The sequence below is a fragment of the Hemiscyllium ocellatum genome, chromosome 14 (genome assembly GCF_020745735.1).
Source record: "Hemiscyllium ocellatum isolate sHemOce1 chromosome 14, sHemOce1.pat.X.cur, whole genome shotgun sequence".
Lineage (NCBI taxonomy): Eukaryota > Metazoa > Chordata > Chondrichthyes > Orectolobiformes > Hemiscylliidae > Hemiscyllium > Hemiscyllium ocellatum.
In genome coordinates, this window is record NC_083414.1 from 74,610,330 (window position 1) to 74,637,974 (window position 27,645).

The 27,645-nt window shown below is 46.0% G+C and overlaps 1 protein-coding gene across 1 annotated transcript in view; it reads left to right on the forward strand.

Annotated features, from left to right (window-relative positions):
* The first annotated feature begins 1,163 nt into the window (after positions 1–1,163).
* Positions 1,164–27,645, forward strand: part of fgd5a (FYVE, RhoGEF and PH domain containing 5a) — a 155,610-nt gene continuing 129,128 nt past the window's right edge. The window contains exon 1 of the mRNA XM_060835264.1: positions 1,164–2,653. Coding sequence (XP_060691247.1) covers positions 1,269–2,653 — 1,385 coding nt within the window. The 5' untranslated portion in view covers positions 1,164–1,268. The remainder of the gene's footprint in view (positions 2,654–27,645) is intronic.

Genomic DNA, 27,645 nt, shown 5'->3' on the forward strand with positions numbered 1-27,645 from the left:
AGGAGGGGGCAGCGGGTCCCGGGGAGGGGGCACCGGGTCCCGGGGAGGGGTCAGAGGGTCCAGGGGAGGGATCAGAGGGTCCCGGGGAGGGGTCAGAGGGTCCCGGTGAGGAGGCAGAGGGTCCCGGGGAAGGGGCAGAGGGTCCCGGGGAAGGGGCAGAGGGTCCCGGGGAAGGGGCAGAGGGTCCCGGGGAGGAGGCAGACGGTCCCGGGGAGGAGGCAGAGGGTCCCGGGGAGGGGTCAGAGGGTCCAGGGGAGGGGTCAGAGGGTCCCGGGGAGGGGTCAGAGGGTCCCGGTGAGGAGGCAGAGGGTCCCGGGGAAGGGGCAGAGGGTCCCGGGGAAGGGGCAGAGGGTCCCGGGGAGGAGGCAGACGGTCCCGGGGAGGAGGCAGAGGGTCCCGGGGAGGGGTCAGAGGGTCCAGGGGAGGGGTCAGAGGGTCCCGGGGAGGGGTCAGAGGGTCCCGGTGAGGAGGCAGAGGGTCCCGGGGAAGGGGCAGAGGGTCCCGGGGAGGAGGCAGAGGGTCCCGGGGAGGAGGCAGAGGGTCTCAGGGAAGGGGCAGAGGGTCCCGGGGAGGAGGCAGAGGGTCCCGGGGAGGAGGCAGAGGGTCCCGGGGAAGCGACAGAGGGTCCCGGGGAGGAGGCAGACGGTCCCGGGGAGGAGGCAGAGGGTCCCGGGGAGGAGGCAGACGGTCCTGGGGATGAGGCACAGAATCTCGAGGAGTGGCCAGATGATTCACGAGTCGAGGCTGATGAGAGCAAGGACACAGATGATGGGGCAATGTGGGTCAAAGCCAGTGGGGAGGCAGCAGGCGGACTCTGGGTAGATGTGCTGGGGAAGGCCCAGGACACAGCAGACGGGGACTGTGCAGATGGAGATACTGCAGACAGGCTTTGCCAATGTGAGAGATTAGCAAACGAGCCTGGGGTAGGTGGGCATGAGGGAGATGGGAATAAGGGAGATGAACCTCGGGAAGATGGGGAAGAAGTGGATGGGAATGAGGGAGATGGGTCAGGGGGAGATGGGTTGGAGGTGGATGGGAATAAGGGAGATGAGCCAGGGGGAGATGGGGAAGAGGTGGATGGGAATGAGGGAGATGAGCCAGGGGGAGATGGGGAAGAGGTGGATGGGAATGAGGGAGATGAGCCAGGGGGAGATGGGGAAGAGGTGGATGGGAATGAACCTCGGGAAGATGGGGGAGAGGTGGATGAATGTGTTGGAACATTATTAACTGGAACATCCAAGTTGCTGAATTATGAAGGGGAAAAGAACATGACCACATTATCACCAAACACTCAATCCTGGGACGTAAAGGAGGAACTTGGTCAAAATGAAGAACCAGTGGAATTGTCACGTTCCTCCATAACTGCAGAACAGGGGGAGACATCTGAGAGGGGCGATCAGCTGGGTCTCTCTCCCGAAAATACCAGAGAGAAAGTCAGTCTCGCCAACTCTAACTGTGTCCTTAGATTCGCAGCTGAAAGTGGATACAGGCGACTATTGAAACAAGACTCTGAAGCCGCTGAGGGGATAGATGGATTTGAAAGTGCTGATTTGGGACGAGGGGGTGAGTCGGTTGATAAAGTGGGTGCTGATAAACCTGTTACCACTGATTGGAATAACACAAGATCAAGAGCACGGTCTCTTAGTGTGAAAGTGCCGGATACAGTTTTGGAAGAAACCGGAATCCCACTTCAAAAGGCAGGCAGAGCAGCCGGAGAAGATTGTAACCTTGGTGACGTGTCTGTAAACAGGAGGTTATTTACTGCAAAGCACAGATGCTACTCTTTCTATCCCCGTTCATTTTCTGTTGAAGCAAAGGATCTGCCCATTTCTATTTATAGACAAACAGAGAGATTTTTTGATAACAAAATGGAGACAATGGAAGATAATCTCTCCCTACTTTCTGTTGTTCCACCATCGGGCGGTTTGCTACCTCTCCCTACCTCTGCAGCCTCCAGTCCCTCCTCTGTGGTGGATATCCCTCCTCCCTTTGAGCTTGCCAGTATCACCAAAAAACCCATCACCAAAAGTTCACCGTCACTCTTGGTAGAAAACGAATCTCCGGATAAATATTTAAAACAGAATGCAAAGAAAAAGTCATCCTTCAAACGGTTTTTGCCCATTAAATTTCGGAAAAAGGTGGAAAATAGGATCGCAGTTGAGGTGAATGTGTGCAAGCCTCAATCGGATACAGTGAGGGTCCTCGATTTTGATCGGAGGAGTTTGGGGAATTCGCCACAGATTAAGACGCGATCTGGAAAGATACGAGTGTGGGATTCTTCCTCCACCTTCCTCATCAACAAAGATGGCAAGAGGAAAGGTACACCGAAACCTTTCAGTAGAAGCGTGACAAGGGTCGAGTCCTTTGAGGACAGGTCACGGCTTTCTTACTCATCGCTCCCACTAACTAAACCGCGATCCATTTCCTTCCCCAACGCCGACACATCTGATTATGAAAACATTCCAGCAGTCAGCTCGGACTACGAAAATGTGCAAATTCCATCCAGGAGGAATGGCCGCTCCGGGACCTTCACTGAATTCTTTGACAACCCCGGCAGAGCTTTCAGCTGCGCCTCGGAAAACGATGGCTATGTGGACATGAGCAGCTTCACCCCATTCGAGAGCCGCAAGAACATGGATCAGGAACTTGAGAGGTGAGCACTTCCTTTAGAAAATTAGACTTCCCAAAAGCTGACACTTTTTGTTGAAGCTTTTTGTCATGTGTTTATCGAGATAGTTCACAAGAAAACCAATTCAAGGCAAAGACCTCACTGCATGCGAGGAGAGTGCCACTTGTTTATGAAGGGGAAATCATGGCTGACAAATGTGCTAGAATGAAGAAAGTAAATATACTGTAGTCAAATTTACCATAAAATAGGTGGGAAGGCAAGTGATGAGGATGACCTAAAACAAATGACTGCAGCAGTTAAATGAGGGAACAAAAACTTGGCAGACAGAATACGGGCAAATGTGAGGTTATGCCTCTTGGGAGGAAGAAAAAGGAGTAAAAAGAATATTATTTAAATAGAGAAAGATTGCAGAGAGAGGATTTGGGCAGAGGGATTTGGGAGTTTTCGTCCATTAACCACAAAATGCTAGCCTCCAGGTTCAGCAGATGATAGGGAAGGCAAATGGAATATTGGCCTTTATTTCAAAGGGAATGGAATATTAAAGCAGTAAGGCTTTGCTACAACTATGCAAGGCAGTAGTCAAACACAGTTGGAGTGCAGTGAACAATTTTGCTACCCTGATCCAAGGGGAAAAACAAATGGAGTCAATCCAGAGAAGGATCACTAGATTGATCTCAGGTATGGAGAGATTGCCTTATGAGGAGAGGTTGGGCCTCACTGGAACATTGAAAAATGAGATTCGACCTCATTGAAACATCAAGATTCTTACAGAGCTTGACAGGGTGGGTGTAGAGAAGTTGTTTCCCCTTGTAGGAAACTCTAGGAGCAAAGGGCATGATCTCAGAATAAGGAAACACATTTAAGACAGAGATGAGGAATTTCTTATCTCCGGGGTTTTGAATCTGTAGAATTCTTTATTGTTGAGGCTGATCATTCGGTATTTTCAAGTTGAGACAGGTAGATTTTTAATCAGTAGTTATGGGGAAAAGAGTGGAAGTTGAGGATTATCAAATTAGCTATGATCTTAATTGAAAGTCCTAGGGCTGAATGGCCTGTTTTTCCTCCTATGTCCTATGGAGAGGTCTTATGGTTTGGCATGTGGACTCTGGTAGAGGTGTTGCCATGGAGGATGCTGACTGAAGGTTAACTGCCAGGCCTGCTGAATTTAAACTGCACAGGTCTGATTGGTTTGAACATTGCCCTGAGGAATGATTCAGTAAATGGCTGTTACATACTGTGTTGGGTTACAGGCAGCATGCCGGATCAGTGGTTAACACTGCTATCTCACAGCACCAGGGACCTGGGTTCAATTCCAGCCTTGGGCAACTGTCTGTTTGGTGTTTGCATATTCTCCCTGTATGTGCTCCGGTTTCCTCCCACAGTCCAAAGATATGCCATGCTAACTTGCCAATAATGTCCAGGGATGTGTAGGTTAAGTGGATTAACCATGGGAAATGCACGTATAACGTGGAAGGGGGTGATTCTGGGTGGGATGCTCTTCTGAGAGTCAGTGTAGACTTGTTGGGCCGAATGGCTTGTTTCCACACCGTACGGATTCTATGACTAATTGTTACAGGCACAGTGCATATACACTGGCAATTGACTATCAATCATTGTTATTTGGTACATTTGCCAGTATGTTACCTTTATTGGCCAGAGCCCACTCGCCAGTCAATCAGTCTTCTCCTCATATGCAGTATAATGTTGAATTTCTTTTTGATTTCATATTCTTGTGAATTGTTCTGATGAGTGCAAGACAAGAAACTTCAACAGAGTTATCCTTTCTCAGCAATAGTCAATCAAGTAAACACTCCATCAAGAATGCTATCCAGGCCCATACAATTCAGTACGAGGGTGCATTGGTGATGACCTTGTTTCATGATTGAATCCAGTGAAAACAGACAACATAAAAATGCCAATCAGATCTCTTCAACTAGTGTCAAATAGTAACTTATATTTATTTTGTTTAAATGCACTGATGAATGGGCAACATGTAAGTTATACTGTGTATGATCCCATTCAGACCAATGGGGCAGAATGTGATTCCAGACCAATGGCAGAGTTGCAGAGGTGCTGAGAACCCAACTAAACTGTGGATCTAAAATACTGTTTATTGGCAATTGGCCTCTCTGTCATTAGTACCTAACTTGCTCACTGTTGTCCATAAATGTCTGCATTGCCTACCATCTGTCTCAATCACTAATGCCTGATTCATTCATTGTTGTCTGTCTGATTTATTGTCTGCCCTGTTTATTAATGTCTGTCTAGTTAATTAGCGACTCCCTTGTTAATTGCTGATGGATTCATTCATTACCATCTGTCTTGTGTATTAATGTCTGTCCAAACTACTTAGCTTAACATCCATTATTGGAAAAATATTATTGGAAGTCTATTATAAATGATCAATAGAGCGTTTAGAAATGCATAATGAAGTAGAGACTGCATGGCTTCAAGAGGAGAAAATCATGCCTGAGAAATGTATTTGAACTCTTTGAGGAAGTAAAAAGTAGGATAGACAAAGGAAAAGCAGTAGATGTAACATATTTGGATTTTCAGAAGACCGCATGTTAGGCAACTTAGTAAGGTAAGAGCCCATGGTGTTGGAAGTATTATATTAGCATATTAATAAGTCCGAGATTCAGAAAAGTGAGGGCATTTTCAGAATGGCGACCTGTAATTGTGGTGTGCCACAGGGATTGGTGCTGGGGCCACAGTAATTTCCAAGATACATTAATGAGTTGGATGAGTCTTATAGCCAAGTTTGTGGATGGCACAAAAAAGGTGGGAAGGCAATTGAAGAGGATGACACAAAGAAGAACACAAGCAAGCTAAGCGAGTGAACCTTGTATTCCACCTGACAGATGGAATACAAGGGGAGGCAGTGGCCTAGCGGCCTGTTAATCCAGAGACCCAGGTGATGTTTTGGGGATTGGGGTTCAAATCCCACCATGTATATAAAAAAAAATTGTGAATCAAGAACCTGAATGACCACCATGAGTCCACTGCTGATTATCAGAAACACCCAGCTGGGGATAACTTATCTGGTTTGGCCTTTGTGTGACTCCAGACCCACAGCAATGGGATCGGCTTTCGACTGAGCAGTTGGAGATGGGCAATAAATACTGGCCGAGCAAGTGACGCTCTCATCACATGAATACATTTCTAAAAAGTGAGGAAATATGAGGTATGGATTTTTAAAAATTCACTAGTGGGATGTGGGTGGCACTAGCTGGCCCAGCGCATATTGCCCATCCCTAGTTGCCCTTGAGAAAGTGGTGAACTGCCTTCCTAAACCATTGCAGTCGATGTGCTGCAGGTTGACCCACAATGTCCTCAAGGAGGAAATTCCAGGCTGTTGACCCAGTGACAGTGAAGAAATGGCAATATATTTCCAGGACACGGTAGTGAGTGGCTTGAAGGTGTTGCGGGCCAGGCCAGACCCCCTCAAAGCAAATCAAGAAGGAAGGCCAGACCCTAACCTTTCCAGTTGTTTTAAGCAGGTGAATGTAGATATTCGAGGAGTGATACAGCTGGTCCAAACCCCTCGGATTGAAACAAAACAGAATTTATTTACAGAGTACCGAATGAGACACAAACAAAACAGGATACAGAATAAGAATAACTTAACCTATCCGCAAACCCAATAGACTATCCCAACTTAATGATGCTGTTCCAAATGCCTGCAATAGTCCCCATAAACACCCTCTTGGCAAAAGACAGTTCTTAGAGGAGAGGGAGATGGCAGAGAGATTTAGTATGGAACCTGTTTCCACTGTCGCTGTTTCTTTAGATGACCCAGCTTAAACTGACCAGCAACTCTGAACAACCAGACTGCTCAAACCAAAACAAACCAGAGAAAAGCCGAACTGGGAGAACTGGCCACTCCCCTTCCATTGTACAAGTGTGTTTTTTTAGTTCAAAGTTTCCTCAAGTAAATAAACAAAGACATCTTGAAACCCATGACTTTATGACCTCTCTGAAAAAAAAACACAAGGACAACATAACCTTGTTAAAGGAGCAGCATAGTCACACCTCCCCCCTATAAAAAAACAATTAACCACATCCAAAGTTGGCTTAATTTTAAAATCCCTTAATCTTAGACTGTTCGTACATGACAATCCCCATATACATTACATTGACTATAATCATGCACTACTACATTCTGTTTCAGTCCATTTATTCCTGGCATTGAACGCCTCCATTTCTCATCGAAGTCTGAACAATGCATCAGCAATCACGCTTGCTCAACCTGCTACATGCAGAACTATCAAAGTGAATGGCTGTAACAACAAGCCCCACCTAAACAGTCTGCAATTTCTGTCCTTAAATTCCTCCACAAACTTCAATGGATTAGAAGTAAATTAGATTACTTACAGTGTGGAAACAGGCCCTTCGGCCCAAAAAGTCCAGACCAACCCTCCGAAGAGCAACCCACCCAGACCCATTCCCCTACATTTACTCCTTCACCTAACACTACAGGCAATTTAGCATGGCCAATTCACCTAACATGCACATTTTTGGAGAATGTGCAAACTCCACACAGACAGTTGCCTGAGGCGGGAATTGAACCCAGGTCTCAGGCACTGTGAGGTAGCAGTGCTAACCACTGTGCTGCCATGCCGTCCATTAGTACAGTTATGATCAGTGTATATGATTGTCTCAGACACATTTATGGTAACATAAATATTGAAATGTTGTAATGCCAACACCAAGATCAAAGTCTCCTTCTCAACTGTCGAATATTTCTGCTAATGAATGTTCAATTTCCTGGAGAAATACCCAATCTTCTCATCATCTTCCTGTAAGAACACAGCATTGACATCCACAGCCACATCACTCGCATCCATAGCCACCGTGAATGGCTTTGTGTAATTAGGTGTGGTTAATATTGGGGCAGTGGTTAAGACAGTACTCAGGCTGCAGATGCTTCTGACAGTTGACTGTCCCCTGAAACCTCTTGCCTTTCTTTAGCAATTCAGTGAGTGGAGCAGCCACACTGCTAAAATTTGGTATGAATTTTTGGTAAAATCCACTCATTCCCAGCAATCGTAGTACTGCTCTTTTTGTCGACGGTATGGGAAACTCCCCAATTATCTTTGCTTTTGCATTCCATGGGGCCATTTGTCCACATCCTGTAACATGCCCCAAGATTGGGACTTGGGCTTGGCAAATTTAATTTTAGCCAGGTTTATCACCAAACCTGCCTTTTGATGTTGATTGAACAAGTCCAATAAGTGTTGCATATGTTCCTTCCATGTGTGACTAAAACCACCTATGTAGACAATATATTTGGGTAATCTGGAAATCACTTTATTGGTAGCCTTTGAAATGTGGCTGGCACATTTTTCATACCACCTGGAATTACTTTAAATTGATGTGTTCCATTTGGCATTATGAAGGTTAAAATCATCTTTGCTCTTTCAAACAGAGGTACCTGCCAGTATCGTCTGAGCAAGTCCAACTTAGGAATATATAAGTTGCTTCTCCCACATTTTCACTACAGTCTTCCAAACGTGAAATTGGATATGAATCAGTATTTATAACTGCATTAACTTTGCAGTAGTCCACGCTTAACCGCTGGGTACCATCTGGTTTTGGCACCATTATGACGGGTGAGCTCAATCACTGTGACTAACTTCGATTATGTCATCTTGAAACATGCGCTCAGTCTCCTTTCGAATCTGTGCCAACTTTAGAGGGCTATACCTATAAGGATGTTGCTTAAACTGTGCGGCATTTCCTATCTCTATATCATGTACAATTAGATTCATACTTCCCAGTTTATTTCCACACATCATCCCATGCGATACCAATAACTCTTTCAAATCATTTCAAGTTTCTTCTGGAAGGTAAGACATTAATTTATCCTAAGTTTTGACAACTTCCTCACTGTCCAATTTAATTTGAAGAATGTCCAATTTGGAATCCTCTGACCTTAGTTCTTCACTCTGTGTTGTCACCAATAACACAGTGTCCTTTTCCTTTCCTTCTCTATCAAAATATCTTTTGAGCATATTCACATAGAATCATACAGCCATTGTGATGTACTGCACAGAAACAGACCCTTTGGTCTAACTCATCCATGCTGGCCAGATATCCGAAATTAATCTAGTCCCATTTACCAGCACTTGGCCCTTATTTCTCTCAACCTTTCCTATTCATGTACCCATCCAGATGCCTTTTAAATGTTGTAATTGTACCAGCCTCCACCACTTCACTCCTTTGATACATGCACCATCCTGTGCATGAAAAAGTTGGCCCATAGGTCCCTTTTAAATCTTTCCCCTCTCACCCTAAATCACTCCAGTGAAAAGACCTTGTCTATTTATCATATCCATGCCCCTCATGATTTTATATCCCTCTATAAGGTCACCCCTCAGCCTCCGAAGCTCCAGGGAAAACAGCTCCAGTCTATTCAGCCTCTCCCTGTAGCCCAAATCCAGCAACCCTGGCAACATCCTTGTCAATCCTTTCTGAACCCTTCCAAGTTTCACAATATCCTTCTGATATGAGGGAGACCAGAATTGCACATGATATTCCAAAAGTGAACCAACCAATGTCCTGTACAGCCACAACATGACCTCCCAACTCCTGTACTCAATACTCTGACCAATAAAGGAAAGCATACCAAACGCCTTCTTCACTATCCTATCTACCTGCTACTCCACTTTCAAGGAACTATGAACCTACACTCCAAGGTCTCTTTGTTCAGAAACACTCCCCAAGATATTACCATTAACTATATAAGTCCTGTCCTGATTTGCCTTTCCAAAAGGTGGCTCAGTGGTTAGCACTGCTCCCTCACAGCACCAGAGACCCGGGTTCAATTCCAGCCTTGAGCGACTGTCTATGTGGAGTTTGCACATTCTCCCTGTGTCTGCTTGGGTTTCCTCTGGGTGCTCCGGTTTCCTCCTAAAATCCAAAGATGTGCAGGTTAAGTGAATTGGCCATGCTAAATTGCCTCTAGTATTCGGTACATTAGTCAGGGGTAAATGTAAGGGAATGGTTTTAGGCGGCTTACTCTTCAGTGGGTCGGTATGGACCTGATGGGCTGAAGGGTCTGTTTCCATACTCAAGGGAATGTAATCTAAAAAAATGCCACACCTCTCATTTATCTAAATTAAACTCCATCTGCCAATCCTGGGCCCAATGGCCCACATGGTCAAGATCCTGTTGTACTCTGAGGTGACCTTCTTTGCTATCCACTATACCTCCAAGTTTAGTCTCATCTGCAAACTTACCAACTATACTTCCTATGTTCACTTCCAAATCATTGATATAAATGATGAAAACCAATGAAGCCAGCACCAATCCTTGTGACACTCACCTGGTCACAAGCCTCCAGTCTGAAAAACAACCCTTCACCACCACCTCTGTCATCTAACTTTGAGTCGATTCTTTATCCAACACACTCTGTGTCGGACAAGTGAGTCCAATTGAACAGAGACCACACAAGCCAAATCAGGTGAAATTGACCAGCTGTTTACTACAAGCGATATCGCTGAAAGAGACATTGACTAAGCTGACGCAGAACTGACAATCTGTATAGGTAGCTCAAGGGTTCTCTTCTCTGAGCTGAGAATCAAGCCAGTTTTATAGGAATACTGTACAATCACCTGATGAAGGAGCAGTGCTCAGAAAGCTAGTGCTTCCAAATAAACCTGTTGGACTATAACCTGGTGTTGTGTGATTTTTAACACTGTACAATGATGTTAATTAAAAATAGGCAAAATACAATGGTCTTGATAATCAAGTAATCCAGTTACAATGGTGATAATCGCAAAACAGTTATCAGAAGAATGTCCTGATTGTCGATAAAATGTAACATCCTGACAGCATCAAACAGTTCTTGATGGGACCAGGAGATTCCAGCTCTCTTCGGTGGGGGGGGGGGGGGGTGAGAATGTCCCTTTTGAAGCAGCGAGGTGTTTCCATTGTTTCTCTCCTGTGAGCAAGGCATTCTGGTGCCTGTCCATCTGACCTGTCCTTTGGGTATCACAAGGGTACGAGACTGCTCTCGGGGCTTTGGGACAGCTGTGCCGATCCAGTCCAGGAAGCTTATTGTTTGTCTTGGAAGTGTATTCCCTGGTCTGCGAGTGACTGTGGTCATATCTGGTTTCCCTTGTCAGCCTATTTGGTCAATGCTGAGGCATTCTGGTGTTTCTTGTATGGTTGGGACAGGCTTGATTTTCTGTGTCCTGTGTGGCCATACTGTGGATAGGCAGGGTGGCAGGTCTTTCCCCACACTCTGTGAGATCTCTTTTTGTCTGGAGTCCTTACGAAGTAGTTCACCTCACTCAACCTCCTTTCTACTTGATTAGATCCACTAAATCCACTTATGGGTGGCACGGTGGCACAGTGGTTAGCACTGCTGCCTCACAGCGCCAGGGACCTGGGTTCAATTCCCGCCTCAGGCGACTGACTGTGTGGAGTTTGCACATTCTCCCCGTGTCTGCGTGGGTTTCCTCCGGGTGCTCCGGTTTCCTCCCACAGTCCAAAGATGTGCGGGTCAGGTGAATTGGCCATGCTAAATTGCCCGTAGTGTTAGGTAAGGGGTATATGTAGGGGTATGGGTGGGTTGCGCTTCGGCGGGTCGGTGTGGACTTGTTGGGCCGAAGGGCCTGTTTCCACACTGTAAGTAATCTAAACCTGGCTCTAAAATTCACCTATCACTGGAAGTAACACAATGTCTTATCTCCGATAGCAAAATTGTGAGTTTGTGATTTCTCGTCTGCTTATTGTTTCATTGTATGCTGTGATACTGCTGTCTAGACAACTCCCCCACTCTATTTCAATGTTCCCTAAAATCTGACAGAGTCCAAATATGTGGTCCCCGAATTCAACTTACTAAGTTCTCTCACTCTCACCTCACATTCAAAAACTAATTCAAATGGACTGAATTTCATCAATTCATTTGGTGCAGGGCAGGTGGCTGAGGTGTCAGTGGGGGAGCACTTTGGGGCCAGCAACCATAATTCTATTCGATTTAAAATAGTGATGGAAAAGGATAGACCAGATCTAAAAGTTGAAGTTCTAAATTGGAGAAATTTTGATGGTATTAGGCAAGCACTTTCACGAGCTGAATGAGGGCAGATGTTCGCAGGTAAAGGGATGGCTGGAAAATGGGAAGCCTTCAGAAATGAGATAACAAGAATCCAGAGAAAGTACATTCCTGTCAGGGTGAAAGGGAAGGCTGGTAGGTATAGGGAATGTTGGATGACTAAAGAAAGTGAGGGTTTGGTTAAGAAAAAGAAGGAAGCATATGTCAGGTATAGACAGGATAGATCGAGTGAATCCTTAGAAGAGTATAAAGGCAGTAGGAGTATACTTAAGAGGGAAATCAGGAGGGCAAAATGGGGACATGAAATAGCTTTGGCAAATAGAATTAAGGAGAATCCAAAGGGCTTTTACAAATATATTAAGGACAAAAGGGTAACTAGGGAGAGAATAGGGCCCCTCAAAAATCAGCAAGGCGGCCTTTGTGTGGAGCCGCAGAAAATGGGGAGATACTAAATGAGTATTTTGCATCAATATTTACTGTGGAAAAGAACATTGAAGATATAGAATGTATTGAAATAGATGGTGACATCTTGAAAAATGTCCATATTACAGAGGAGTAAGTGCTGGATGTCTTGAAACGCAAAAAGGTGGATAAATCCCCAGGACCTGATCAAGTGTACTCTAGAACTCTGTGGGAAGCTAGGGAAGTGATTGCTGATCCTTTTGCTGAGATATTTGTATTATCGACAGTCACAGGTGAGTTGCCGGAGGACTGGAGGTTGGCTAATGTGGTGCCACTGTTTAAAAAGGGTGGTAAGGACGAGTCCTGGGAACTATAGACCAGTGAACCTAGCATCGGTGGTGGGCAAGTTGTTGTAGGGAATCCTGTGCGACAGGATATACATGTATTTGGAAAGGCTAGGACTGATTAGGGATAGTCAACATGGCTTTGTGCATGGGAAATCATGTCTCACAAACTTGATTGAGTTTTTTGAAGAAGTAACAAAGAGGATTGATGAGGGCAGGGCGGTAGATGTGATCCATATGGACTTCAGTAAGGCGTTTGACAAGGTTCCCCATGGGAGACTGGTTAGCAAGGTTAGATCTCATGGAGTAAAGGGAGAACTAGCTATTTGGAAACAGAACTGGCTCAAAGGTAGAAGACAGAGGGTGGTGCTGGAGGGTTGTTTTTCAGACTGGAGGCTGTGACCAGTGGAGTGCCACAAGGATCGGTGCTGGGTCCTCTACATTTTGTCATTTATATAAATGATTTGAATGTGAGTGTAAGAGGTACAGTTAGTAAGTTTGCAGATGATACCAAAATTGGAGGTGTAGTGGACAGCAAAGAGGGTTACCTCAGATTACAACAGGATTTAGATCAGATGGGCCAATGGGCCGAGAAGTGGCAGATGGAGTTTAATTCAGATAAATGCAAGGTGCTGCATTTTAGACTTAGACTTAGACTTAGACTTAGACTTAGACTTACAGTGTGGAAACAGGCCCTTCGGCCCAACAAGTCCACACCGACCCACCGAAGCGAAACCCACCCATACCCCTACATTTACCCCTTACCTAACACTACGGGCAATTTAGCATGGCCAATTCACCTGACCCGCACATCTTTGGACTGTGGGAGGAAACCGGAGCACCCGGAGGAAACCCACGCAGACACGGGGAGAACGTGCAAACTCCACACAGTCAGCAGCCTGAGTCGGGAATTGAACCCGGGTCTCTGGCACTGTGAGGCAGCAAAAATTAGCAGGACTTATACACTTAATTGTAAGGTCCTAGAGAGTGTTGCTGAACAAAGAGACCTTGGAGTGCAGGTTCATAGCTCCTTGAAAGTGGAGTTGCAGGTAGATAGGATAGTAAAGATGGCGTTTGGTATGCTTTCTTTTAGTGGTCAGAGTATTGAATACAGGAGTTGGGAGGTCAAGTTGTGGCTGTACAGGACATTGGTTAGGCCACTGTTTGAATATTTTGTGCAGTTCTGGTCTCCTTCCTATCAGAAGGATATTGTGAAACATGAAAGGGTTCAGAAAAGATTTACAAGGATGTTGTCAGGGTTGGAGGATTTGAGCTATTGGGAGAGGCTGAACAGGCTGGGGCTGTTTTCCCTGGAGCATTGGAGGCTGAGGGGTGACCTTCTAGAGGTTTACAAAATTATGAGGGGAATGGATAGAATAAATAGACAAAGTCTTTTCCCTGGGGTGGGGGAGTCCAGAACTAGAGGGCATAGGTTTATGGTGAGAGGGGAAAGATATAAAAGAGACCTAAGGGGCAACGTTTTCATGCAGAAGGTGGTATGTGTATGGAATGAGCTGCCAGATGAAGTGGTGGACACTGGTGCAATTGTAACATTTAAAAGGCATTTGGATGGATCTATGAATAGGAAGGGTATGGGCCGGGTGCTGGCAGGTTGGACGAGATTGGTTGGGAAATCTTGTTGGCATGGACGAGTGGACCGAAGGGTCTGTTTCCATGCTGTACATCTCTATGACTCTATGACTCAATCTCTGATGGTTAAAGGTACAAACAGAATTCCCTTATCCTAATCATGTGGATAGCCTTGACTATAAGGCCTTAATATGGTCTCTAATATTTGATGCCACCTTTCTAGCGTTCCCTGTGACTCTGGATGGTACGCAGTAGATTTGAATTGTTTTACTTCTAAGCTGTCCATAATTTCCTTGAATAATTTCAAATTGAAGTTTGAACCTTGATCTGATTGTATCTCTGTAGGTAGTCTGTATCTCGTGAAAAATTTGAGTAACTTTTCCACAATCCTTTTTACCTGTGATATTGTGTAATGGAATGGCGCCTGAAAATCTAGCGGACATATTCATTATTGTCAACAAATACTGATTCCTACTTTTTGTTTGAGGATGGGGTCCTAGGCAATCAATTAAGACTCTTGTAAAAGGTTCCTCAAATGCAGGGATGGGTATTAAAGGTGCAGGTTATATTACTGACGGAGCATATTACCTGATATTTGTGACATGTCTGGCAAAATTCAACTACATCCTTATGCAAAAGGTAAAAAATGAGGTCTGCAGATGCTGGAGATCACAGTTGAAAATGTGTTGCTGGTTAAAGCACAGCAGGTTAGGCAGCATCCAAGGAATAGGAAATTCAACGTTTTGGGCATAAGCCCTTCATCAGGAATGAGGAGAGTGTGCCAAGCAGGCTAAGATAAAAGGTAGGGAGGAGGGACTTGGGGGAGGGGCGATGGAGATGTGATAGGTGGAAGGAGGTCAAGGTGAGGGTGATAGGCCGGAGTGGGGTGGGGGCGGAGAGGTCAGGAAGAAGATTGCAGGTTAGGAGGGCGGTGCTGAGTTGAGGGAACTGACTGAGACAAGGTGGGTGGAGGGGAAATGAGGAAACTGGAGAAATCTGAGTTCATCCCGTGTGGTTGGAGGGTTCCCAGGCGGAAGATGAGGCGCTCCTCCCCCAGCCGTCGTGTTGTTATGTTCTGCCGGTGGAGGAGTCCAAGGACCTGTAGCCCTCCACTCCCTCCGCTCCAATCCCAACCTCACCATCAAACCGGCAGACAAGGGAGGCGCGGTAGTAGCTTGGCGCACCGACCTTTATACCACTGAGGCCAAACGCCAGCTCGCGGACACCTCCTCTTATCGCCCCCTCGACCACGACCCCACCTCCCACCACCAAACCATCATCTCCCAGACCATCCATAACCTCATCACCTCAGGGGATCTCCCATCCACCGCCTCCAACCTCATAGTCCCACAACTCCGCACCGCCCGTTTCTACCTCTTGCCCAAAATCCACAAACCTGAATGCCCCGGCCGACCCATTGTCTCAGCCTGCTCCTGCCCCACCGAACTCATCTCCACATACCTTGACACGGTTCTGTCCCCTTTAGTCCGGACACCACCCATGCCCTCCACCTCCTCCAGGATTTTCGCTTCCCTGGTCCCCAACGCCTTATTTTCACGATGAACATCCAGTCCCTGTACACCTCCATCCCCCATCACGAAGGACTCAAAGCCCTCCGCTTCTTCCTTTCCCGCCGCACCAACCAGTATCCTTCCACTGACATCCTCCTTTGACTGACTGAACTGGTCCTCACCCTGAATAACTTCTCTTTTCAATCCTCCCACTTCCTCCAAACTAAAGGAGTTGCCATGGGCACCCGCATCCCAATTCCTTCGTCTCCGCCGCATCTGCTCCCAGGAGGACCAGTTCCAACACCACACAGTCCAGATGGCCTCCTTCTTCAAGGACCGCAGATTCCCCCCAAACGTGATCGACAATGCCCTCCACCGCATCTCCTCCACTTCCCGCTCCTCCGCCCTTGAGCCCCGCTCCTCCAAACGCCACCAAGACAGAGCCCCACTGGTTCTCACCTATCACACCACCAACCTCCGTATACAACGTATCATCCGCCGTCATTTCCGCCACCTCCAAACGGACCCCACCACCAGGGATATATTTCCCTCCCCTCCCCTATCAGCGTTCCGCAAAGACCACTCCCTTCGTGACTCCTTCGTCAGGTCCACACCTCCCACCAACCCAACCTCCGCTCCCGGCACCTTCCCCTGCAACCGCAGGAAATGCAAAACTTGTGCCCACACCTCCTCCCTCACTTCCCTCCAAGACCCCAAGGGATCCTTCCAAATCCGCCACAAGTTCACCTGTACCTCCACATACATCATCTATTGCATCCGCTGCACCCGATGTGGCCTCCTCTATATTGGGGAGACGGGCCGCTTACTTGCGGAACGCTTCAGAGAACACCTTAGGGACGCCCGGACCAACCGACCCAACCACCCCGTGGCTCAACACTTTAACTCTCCCTCCCACTCCACCGTGGACATGCAGGTCCTTGGACTCCTCCACCGGCAGAACATAACAACACGACGGCTGGAGAAGGAGCGCCTCATCTTCCGCCTGGGAACCCTCCAACCACAAGGGATGAACTCAGATTTCTCCAGTTTCCTCATTTCCCCTCCCCCCACCTTGTCTCAGTCGGTTCCCTCAACTCAGCACCGCCCTCCTAACCTGCAATCTTCTTCCTGACCTCTCCGCCCCCACCCCACTCCGGCCTATCACCCTCACCTTGACCTCCTTCCACCTATCACATCTCCATCGCCCCTCCCCCAAGTCCCTCCTCCCTATCTTTTATCTTAGCCTGCTTGACACACTCTCCTCATTCCTGATGAAGGGCTTATGCCCGAAATGTCGAATTTCCTATTCCTTGGATGCTGCCTAACCTGCTGTGCTTTAACCAGCAACACATTTTCAACTACATCCTTATGCAGTCCAAATTTCGTCAATAAAAGTGTTTTTGTATTTTAGCTTGACATTTTTTACCCCTAAATGAGGACCTACTGGTATTTCATGTGCCATGCACAACTACTCGTTTCTATAACCCACTGGTACTTAATGAACTTCTACCCCTTACTTATCTGCCTGAATATGTAATGGTTTAGATTAGACTTACAGTGTGGAAACAAGCCCTTCGGCCCAACAAGTCCACACCGACCCGCCGAATCGAAACCCACCCATACGCCTACATTTACCCCTTACCTAACACTACGGGCAATTTAGCATGGCCAATTCACCTGAGCTGCACATCTTTGGACTGTGGGAGGAAACCGGAGCACCCGGAGGAAACCCACGCAGACACGGGGAGAACGTGCAAACTCCACACAGTCAGTCGCCTGAGGCGGGAATTGAACCCGGGTCTCAGGCGCTGTGAGACAGCAGTGCTAACCACTGTGCCGCCGTGCCGCCCACAAATGGTCTCCAATTTCTCATTAAGACATTATTTTTAAGATAGTAGCATTCAGGGATATATTCGGATTCTTGTTCTGTGTATCCCTTTTGATATAATTGCTGTAGTTTCTCCTCTTTCTGCTGTAACTCAGTTAATTTCTCTGACTGAAAGATATCTGCTGTATCATCGATCTGCTCCTGGTTTGTCTCAGCCATCCGATCAAACAGGGTCCCTGTTAATTCCACTTCAATTTTCTCAACTGTGCTCTTTAATCTCTCTCCTGTCTCAACTGCTGACTTGAAACAGCAGTTCCAAATCTGGTGAGGTGGTACTTGTTACCCCACAGTCAGGAAACATCCCAGGATATTCGTCTTTTAATAGTTCCGTTGCCTGGCTTTTCAACTGCTGTAGGCAGCACTCCTACCTGTGAACCAGCTATATCATTAGCAAGGAAAAGTTGTACTCCTGGAGTGGCGAGTTTGTCCAGTGCCCCCGCCATGACTTCTCCACTTTTCACTGGGCACTCTAACCTCACTCTACATAATTGAGCACTAATTGTCCCACCGTGAATTCCTGTTACGAGTACTTTTTTTGGCATTAGTCCTTCAGAGGTACATACCACCTCACTTTCTCAAATGAGATGAAAAAGGCTCCCACATCCTTCTCATCAAATTCAGGCAATGCTTCAACATATTTAAATAGATTCTCACCAGGCCTTTGGCTACCACGGGTTCGCTCATCCTCACTGAGCTTGCTTTCAGTCTTCATCTTTTTAAGGTGGCTTTCCTGTCTAAGTGCTGAATTCTGAAGTTCAAACTTCCTCTCTTTCTTCCTTTCCTCCGTCTCTCTCTCTCTCTTTTTGTTTTGCTTTTAATTGCAATTCAAACATTTTCATGTCTGTTGTCCTTTAACTCAAGCTACTTCATTTTCAGTTGAATTTTAGCCATCTCTAAAGACTCGGATGGTGTTTCTAGCAGATTAAATGCTGAGCTATTGCTGTAATCATCTCTCCTTTCCTCACAGAAGGAGGCAGCTCTAATTCCAGCAGCTTTTCCTTGTTCACTTTTTTGTAAAGCCCCCAAACTCACTTCCTCCACCCCCAGAGAACTCTCAGTGACTGAAAGAGCCTTTACTACACCAAGCACTGTCTAAACCAACTGAATTCAACACCCAGAACGAAAGACATTAACACCTACCACTTGCCACCTTTGAGTCCAGCGACCTTAATTCCAATTTGGAACTATTGAACAAATCCAGCGAAGAGCCCGCAGTCTGTTATAGACCAGACCAGACCTTCTCCCCCCCCCCCCCCCCCCCCCCCCCCCCCCCTTAAAACATTTCAAGAAGGAAACTGAGACCTTAAATTTTCCAGTTGTTTTAAGCAGGTGAAAGTGGATATTCGATGAGTGATGCAGCCCGTCAAAATCCCTCGGTTTTAAACAAAACAGAATCTATTTACAGAGTATCGAATGAAACAGAAACAAAACAGAATACAGAATAATTTAACCTATCCAAAAACCTTCCCAACTTAATGATGCTGTTCTAAATGCATGCAGCAGCCCCCATAATCAGCCCCTTGGCAAAAGGGTAAAAGCAGACCCAGGTTGTTGCAGGAGAGGGAGATGGCAGAGTGATTTAGCATGGAGCCTCTTGCTGTTTCCTTAGATTCCCCAGCTTAAACTGACCAGCAGCTCTGAACAGCCAGACTGCTAAAACCAAAACAAACCAGACTAATGCTGAGCTGGGTGAGCTGGCCACTCCCTTTTCATTGTCCAAGGGTTTTTTTTTAAACTTAAAAGCTTCCTCAAGTAGATAAACCCAGACATCTTGGAATCCATGACTTTATGACCCCTCTGAAATAAAACCAAGGACATCATAACCTTATTAGGAGGAGTAGCATTGTCACAGAAGAGAATTTTGTATCTGCTGCCCTTGTCTTTCAGGGTGCTATTGGTGATGGGTTTGAAGTGGAGCCTTTTTTAATTCACTTGTGTGATCTGGATTTTGTGGCTGAGTCAGCATTTACTGCCCATCCTTAGCTGCCCAAGGGAAAGTGGTGGTCCACACAATGTAAGTTGACCCACACTGCCCTTAGTGAGGGAAATCCGGGATTTTGATCCAATGACAGTGAAGAAATGACGGTATATTTCCAAATCAGGATGGTGACTGGCTCAGCGAGCAGCTTGTAGGGGCTGGGTGTTCCCATGTATCTGTTCCCCTTGTCCTTCTCGGTTGAAGTGATCATGGGTTTGGAAGCTGCTGTCAGAGGAGTTCTGGTGAATTTCTACAGGGCTTCTTGTAGATGGTACATACTGCTGCTACTCATCATCGATGGTGGAAAGAGTGAAAGTTTGTGGGTGAGTTGCCAATCAAGTGGGCCACTTTTTCCTGGATGGTGTCAATGTTTTTTGGAGCTGGACACATACAGGCAACTGGAGACTATTCCATCACACTCTTGACTTGTACCTTTTTGATGATGGACATGCTTTGGGGTGTTAGGAGGTGAGTTACCACATGATTCCCAGCCTCGGACCTGCTCTTGTAGCCACTGTGTTTAAGTGATGACTCCTGTTGAGTTTCTGGTCAATGGTAGCGTACAAGATGTTGCTAGTGGAGGAATATATGATGTTACACCACTGAATGTCAAGGGACAGTTGTTATATTACCTCTTATTGGAGATGATCATTGCCTGGCATTCATATGGGGCGAATGTTTCCAGCCCAAGTTTGGATATTGTCCAGGTCTTCTTGCATTTGAACATGGACTACTTCCGTATCTGAGAGTCATGATGGTGCTGAACATTGTGCAGTCATTCGCAAACATCCCCACTTCTGACATTATGATGTAAGAAAGGTCATTGATAAAGTAGCTGGTTGGGCCTAGGATATTACCCTGAGTTCTGTTTAGTATCTTCACTAGGTTGACACCTCATTATTATGCATTCCTGGTGCTGCTCCTGGACTGCCCTCCTGCACTCTCCATTGAACTCTGTGTCTGTGTTGTTCATCCATGTCTGATTTGTTCCTCAGTTTCTGCCTCGGTCATCAGTGTGTTGCTGTTCATTCATGTCTGTCGCCTTTATTTGTATATGATTCGTTCATTAGATTGACACTGTTGGAATGGAGATATGTCAGGATGGTGAGCAACTTGGAAGGGAATTTGTGAGGGTGGTATTCCCACATTTCTGCTGTCCTTGTCCTTCTAAATATTAGTGGTCATGGGTTTGGTGTCTGTCTCATATATCAGTGTCTGATACATTCATTCGTATCTGGTATTCAGCAGTGTTTGATTCCTTCATTGTTGTCTATCTCATTATTATTGTCTGTCTCAATCATCAGTGTCTATCTTGTTGATTAGTCCCTCATTTATTCATCGGTGTCTCTTGTTCATTACCTTCTGTTTTGTTCATTGTTGTCTGGCTCAGTCATTAGTGCTTGATTTCTTAATTAGTGTGATTTGTTCTTAGTGTTTGACTCATTCATTAGTGTCCCTTGTACACGAGTGCCTCATTCATTCCTTAGAATTAGATTCATTCATCAGTGTTTACCTCATTCAGGAGTGTCTATCTCTCACATTAGTATCTGACTCATGCATTTGTGTCTGCCTCATTCATCAGTACCTAATTCGTTCATTAGTGTCTGACTCATTCTTTCTCTTGTTCATTCATGTTGGTGTCGCTTATTAGGGTCTGATTAAATCATTCATGTCTGTTTCATTCATTTGCTCTCGTTCATTAGTGTCTCTCCTGTTCATGAGTGTCTCTCTTGTTCGTGTCGCTCTCGTTCATGAGTGTCTCTCTCGTTAATTAGTGTCTCTCTCGTTCATGAGTGTCTCTCCTATTCATTAGTGTCTTTTTTGTTCATCAGTGACTCATCCATCATTGGTGTCTCATGCGTTCATTTTGGTCTCTTTCATATTCGTTGTCTTGTTCAGTATGTGCCTGTTTCATGTATCAGTGCCTGTCTAGTTTACTAATGTCTGTCTTGTTTATTAGTCTGTCTCGTTTATCTTTATTTGTGTCATTTATTAGTATTTGACTCATTCTTTCATGTCTGATTCATTCACTAGTGTTGTCTCAATCATTACTGTCTGTCTCAGTCTTTAATATAGAACATAGAAGGATACAGCGCAGTACAGGCCCTTCGGCCCTCGATGTTGCGCCGACCGAATCCTACCGAAACCTATACTAGCCCAATAACTTCCAAATGCCTATCCAATGCCCGCTTAAATGACCATAAAGAAGGAGAGTTCACCACTGATACAGGCAGGGCATTCCATGAACTCACAACCCGCTGTGTGAAGAATCTACCCCTAACATCTGTCCTATACCTACCACCCCTTAATTTAAAGCTATGTCCCCTAGTAACACCTGACTCCATTAGCGGTAAAAGGTTCTTAGTATCTACCCTATCTAAACCCCTAATCATCTTATACACTTCTATCAGATCTCCCCTAAACCTTCTCTTCTCCAATGAGAACAGCCCCAAGTGCCTCAGCCTTTCCTCATAAGATTTTCCTACCATTCCAGGCAACATCCTGGTAAACCTCCTCTGCACTCGTTCTAAAGCTTCCACATCCTTCCTATAGTATGGCGACCAAAACTGCACACAATACTCCAGATGAGGCCGCACCAGAGTCTTATACAACTGCAACATGACCTCAGGACTCCGGAACTCAATTCCTCTGCCAATAAAGCCCAGTACACCATATGCCTTCCTCACAGCACTATTTACCTGGGTGGCAACTTTCAGAGATCTGTGTACATGGACACCAAGATCCCTCTGCTCATCCACACTACCAAGTAGCCTACCATTAGCCCAGTAATCCATCATCTTGTTATTCCTACCAAAGTGAACGACTTCGCACTTAGCTACATTGAATTCCATTTGCCACATTTCCGCCCAGCTCTGCAACTTATCTATATCCCGCTGTAACCTACCACTTCCTTCCTCACTATCCACAACTCCACCGACTTTTGTGTCATCCGCAAACTTGCTTACCCAGCTTTCAAGTCCTTCCTCTAGATCATTTATAAAGATAACAAAAAGCAATGGTCCCAAAACAGATCCTTGTGGTACACCGCTAGTAACTGCGCTCCAAGATGAACATAATCCATCAACTACTACCCTCTGTCTCCTTCCAGCCAGCCAATTCCTAATCCAAACCTCTAATGTATCCTCAATGCCATACCTCCGAAGTTTTAGCATTAGCCTACCATGGGGAACCTTATCGAACGCCTTACTAAAATCCATATACACAACATCTACTGCTTTACCCTCATCCACTTCCTTAGTCACCTTCTCAAAGAACTCAATAAGGTTTGTGAGGCACGACCTGCCCTTCACAAAACCATGCTGGCTATCCCTGATCACGTTATTCCTACCCAGATGTTCATAAATCTTATCCCTTACCATTCTCTCTAAGACTTTGCCCACCACTGAAGTCAGACTCACTGGCCTATAGTTGCTAGGGCTATCCCTACTCCCTTTCTTGAACAATGGGACCACATTCGCTATCCTCCAGTCCTCTGGTACTATTCCTGTTGACAACGACGACATAAAAATCCAGGCCAATGGCTCTGCTATCTCCTCCCTAGCTTCCCATAGGATCCTGGGGTAAATGCCATCAGGCCCAGGAGACTTATCTATATTCATCCTTTCCAATATTCCCAAAACCTCTTCCCTGCATATTTCCAGGGCATCCATTCTAATTATTTGTGATTCCATATTCACATCAGCAACAGTGTCCTGTTCCTGAGTGAATACTGATGAAAAGTACTGATTTAATGTCTCTCCAATCTCCTCCGCCTCCACACACAACTTCCCACTACTATCCTTGACTGGACCGATACCTACCCTAGTCATCCTTTTATTCTTGACATACCTATAGAAAGCCTTTGGGTTTTCCCTAATCCTACCAGCTAAAGACTTTTCATGTCCCCTTCTCGCTTCTCTTAGCTCCCTCTTTAGCTCCTTCCTGGCTACCTTATAACTCTCAATCGCCCCTACTGAACCTTCACGCCTCATCTTTACATATGCCGCCTTCTTCCCTTTCACAAGGGACTCCAATTCCTTACTAAACCACGGCTGCCTCACAAGGCCCTTTACACCATGCCTGACTGGTACATACCTATCGAGGACACGCAGTAGCTGCTCCTTGAACACTCCCCACATCTCATTAGTGTTCTTCTCTTGAAGCCTGTTTTTCCAATCCACACATCCTAAGTCATGCCTCACTGCATCATAATTTCCCTGCCCCCAGCTATAGCTCTTGCCCTGCGGCACACGATTATCCCTCTCCATCACTAAAGTAAAAGTCACCGAGTTGTGGTCACTGTCCCCGAAGTGCTCACCTACCTCCAAGTCTAACACCTGGCCTGGTTCATTACCTAGAACCAAATCCAATATAGCCTCCCCTCTTGTTGGCCTGTCGACATATTGTGTCAGGAAACCCTCCTGCACACATTGTACAAACACCGACCCATCTAATGAACTCGAGCTATAGCTCTCCCAGTCAATATCTGGGAAGTTAAAGTCCCCCATAACAACCACCCTGCTACCTTCACTCTTTTCCTGAATCATCCTCGCAATATTATCCTCTACTTCTCTAGGACTATTAGGAGGCCTGTAGAAAACACCTAACAGGGTGACCTCACCTTTCCTATTTCTAACCTCAGCCCAAACTACCTCAGATGGCAAGTCCTCTTCCATCGTCCATTCCACTGCTGTGATACTGTCTTTGACAAGTAATGCCACGCCTCCCCCTTTTTTACCCCCATGTCTGATCCTACTAAAACATTTGAACCCTGGAACGTGCAACAGCCATTCTTGTCCCTGTTCTACCCACGTCTCTGTAATGGCCACAACATCGAAGTCCCAGGTACCAACCCACGCTGCAAGTTCACCTACCTTATTCCTTATACTTCTGGCATTGAAGTATACACACTTCAATCCACCTTTCTGGTTACAGGCACCCTCCTTAGAGATCGCTGCATTATTCCTAACCTCCCTACACTCAAGGTCCTGTACCCTAAAGCTACAGTCCTGGTTCCCATGCCCCCGCGGAGTTAGTTTAAACCCTCCCAAAGAGCACTAGCAAACCTCCCCCCAAGGATACTGGTGCCCCTCAGGTTCAAGTGTAGACCATCCTTTTTATAGAGGTCCCACCTTCCCCAGAAAGGACCCCAGTTATCCAGAAACCGGAATCCCTCCCTCCTGCACCATCCCTGTAGCCACGCATTTAACTGCTCTCTCTCCCTGTTCCTCGACTCTCTATCACGTGGCACGGGTAACAAACCAGAGACTACAACTCTGTTTGTTCTAACTCTGAGCTTCCAACCTAGCTCCCTGAAAGCCTGCCTTACATCCTCACCCTTCTTCCTACCTATATCGTTGGTGCCAACGTGGACCACGATCTGGGGCTGCTCCCCCTCCCCCTTAAGGACCCGGAAAACACGATCAGCGACATCACGTACCCTTGCACCTGGGAGGCAACATACCAAACGTGAGTCCCTGTCGCCCCCACAAAACCGCCTGTCTGTACCCCTCACTATCGAGTCCCCAAGAACAATTGCTCTACCTTTCTCCACCCTACCCTTCTGAGCAACGGGGCCAGGCTCCGTGCCAGAGGCCTGAACCTCGTTGCTTGCCCCTGGTAAGTCATCCCCCCCACAAGTATCCAAAACGGTATACTTGTTCTTGAGGGGAATGACCGCAGGGGGTCCCTGCACTGGCTTCCTCCTCCCACTCCCCCTCACTGTCACCTATCTATCTTGAACTTTCGGAGTAACTACTTGCCTATAGCTCCGATCTATGACCTCCTCTGCCTCCCGAATGATCCGCAGTTCATCCAACTCCAGCTCCAGTTCCCTAACACGGGTTTGGAGGAGCTGGAGATGGGTGCACTTCTTGCAAGTGTACTCAGCAGGGACGCTGATGGCTTCCCTCACCTCATACATGTTGCAAGAGGAACATTGCCCTCTCTGCACTGCCATCCCTCTAAAAGTAAGCTTTCCTTAAAAAACAACAAAAACCAACTAAATCTAAAGAAACAAACAAGGAAAATGCAGCACTTACCCGCTAGTCACAATTGGTCTTATTATTAGGTTAGAGGAGGTGGAAGGGTGGGAAGCACTACACGAGTAGTGCCTCGGGTGACTCGCCTACGCGTTTAAATAAGGGGAGAGAGAAAAAAACCTTACCCAGGTAACCTAGCGCGCCTTCCGGGTCTGCTACCGCTTTTTTAAAGGAAAACCTTAAATTTTTAACTATTAAATAAACGACCAAACTTACCCACCAGCCGTCGCGAAGTCTTCCGAGAGACTGTTTCATTCATTAATGGCAGATTAGTGTCTTGACTAGTTCAACAGTGTGTGTCTGGTACACCAGTGTCTGATTGTTTAACTAGTGTCTCCCCGTGTCTGCATGGGTTTCCTCTGGGTGCTCCAGTTTCCTCCTGCAGTCCAAAGATGTACAGGTTAGGTGAATTGGCCATGCTAAATTGCCTGTAGTGTTAGGTGAAGGGGTAAATATAGGGGAATGGGTCTGGGTGGGTTGCTCTTTGGAGGGCCGGAATGGACTTGGGTTGATGGGCCTGTTTCCATACTGTAAGTAATCTAATCTAATCTCACTCTATCATTAGTGTCTGTCTCATTCATTGGTGTCAGTCTCGTTAATTAGCATCTGACTGGTTCATTTGTGTCTGTCTTGTTAAATAATGTCTCATTCACATTTTAATGTCTGATTATCCCATTCATGTCTGCGGCATTCAATCATTAGTGTATGATTCGTTCATTTGTCTTCGTCTTGTTCAACAATTCTGGTTGCTCTGCTATAGGAGAGATGTTATTAAACTGGAAAGGGTGCAAAAATGATTTACAAGGTTATTACTAAGACTAGAGGAGTTGTGTTATAAAGACACACTGGGACTTTTCTGACTGAAGCGTAGGAATCTGAGAGGTATATGCAATACCGAGGAGCATAGATAAGCTGAATAGTTAAAGACATTTTACCAGGGTAAGGGAGTCCAAAACTAGAGAGCATAGGTTTAAGGCAATAGGGGAAAGATTTAAAAGGGACCTGAGGGGCAGCTTTTTCGCATGGGGTGATGTATATATGGAACAAGCTGCTAGCGGAAGTGGTAGAGACGGGTACAGTTACAATATTTAAAAGACATTTGGTCAGGTGAATGAATAAGAAAGGTTTAGATGGATATGTGCCAAATTCAGGCAAATGGGACTAGTTCAGTTTCAGAAACCTGGCCGATATGGATGAATTGGGCCAAAAAGCCTGTTGCCTTATTGTACGACTCTTTAACGGTTTGTCTCATTCATTAGCATCTGATTCAGTCTTTCATGTCTGCCTCATTCGTTAATATCTGACTCATTCTCTGTCTTGTTCATTAGTGTTTGATTCATTATCAGTGTTTGATTTAAAATCTGATTGAAGATTTGTAGCTCGGGTATCCGTTGTTGTGGTTCTGCTCGCCGAGCTGGAAGTTTTTGCTGCAAACGTTTCGTTCCCTGGCTAGGGAACATCATCAGTGCTGTTGGAGCCTTGTGTGAAGGCTTCAACACGAGGCTCCAACAGCACTGATGATGTTCCCTAGCCAGGGAACGAAACGTTTGCAGCAAAAACTTCCAGCTCGGCGAGCAGAACCACAACAGTGTTTGATTTGTTCGTTACGACTTGACTTTTTATTCGTGTCTGTCTCAATCATCAGTTTCTGATCCATTCATCAGTATGTGACACAACCGTTAGTACCTGATTCATTCATTCATATTGGTCTCGCTCAGTCGTGTCACTCTCGCTTAGTCGTGTCACTCTCGCTTAGTCATGTCACTCGCTCATTCGTGTCACTCTCGCTCATTCGTGTCACTCTCGCTCATTCGTGTCATTCTCGCTCAGTCGTGCCACTCTCGCTCGTTGTGTCAGTCTTGTCCATCAGTGTCTGATTCATTCACCAGTCTGTGACTCAGACTTTAATGTCTAATTCACAAACTTGTGTCTGTCTCATTCATTTGTGTCCTGTTCCATCATTAGTGCCTGCTTTGTTCATCACTGTCTGTCTTGTTCATCAATGTCTCATCTGTTAATTAGCATTTCATTCATTAGCGTTGGATTCATTGGATCGAGTCTGTCTTATTCATTATTTATTCTTTGACTGACTCATCAATGTTAGTGTCATCCATTAATATTTGATTCGATCATTTGTGTCTATGCCATCCATTAGTGTCTGTTGCATTCATTAGTATCTGTCCCATTCATTACGTCTGCCT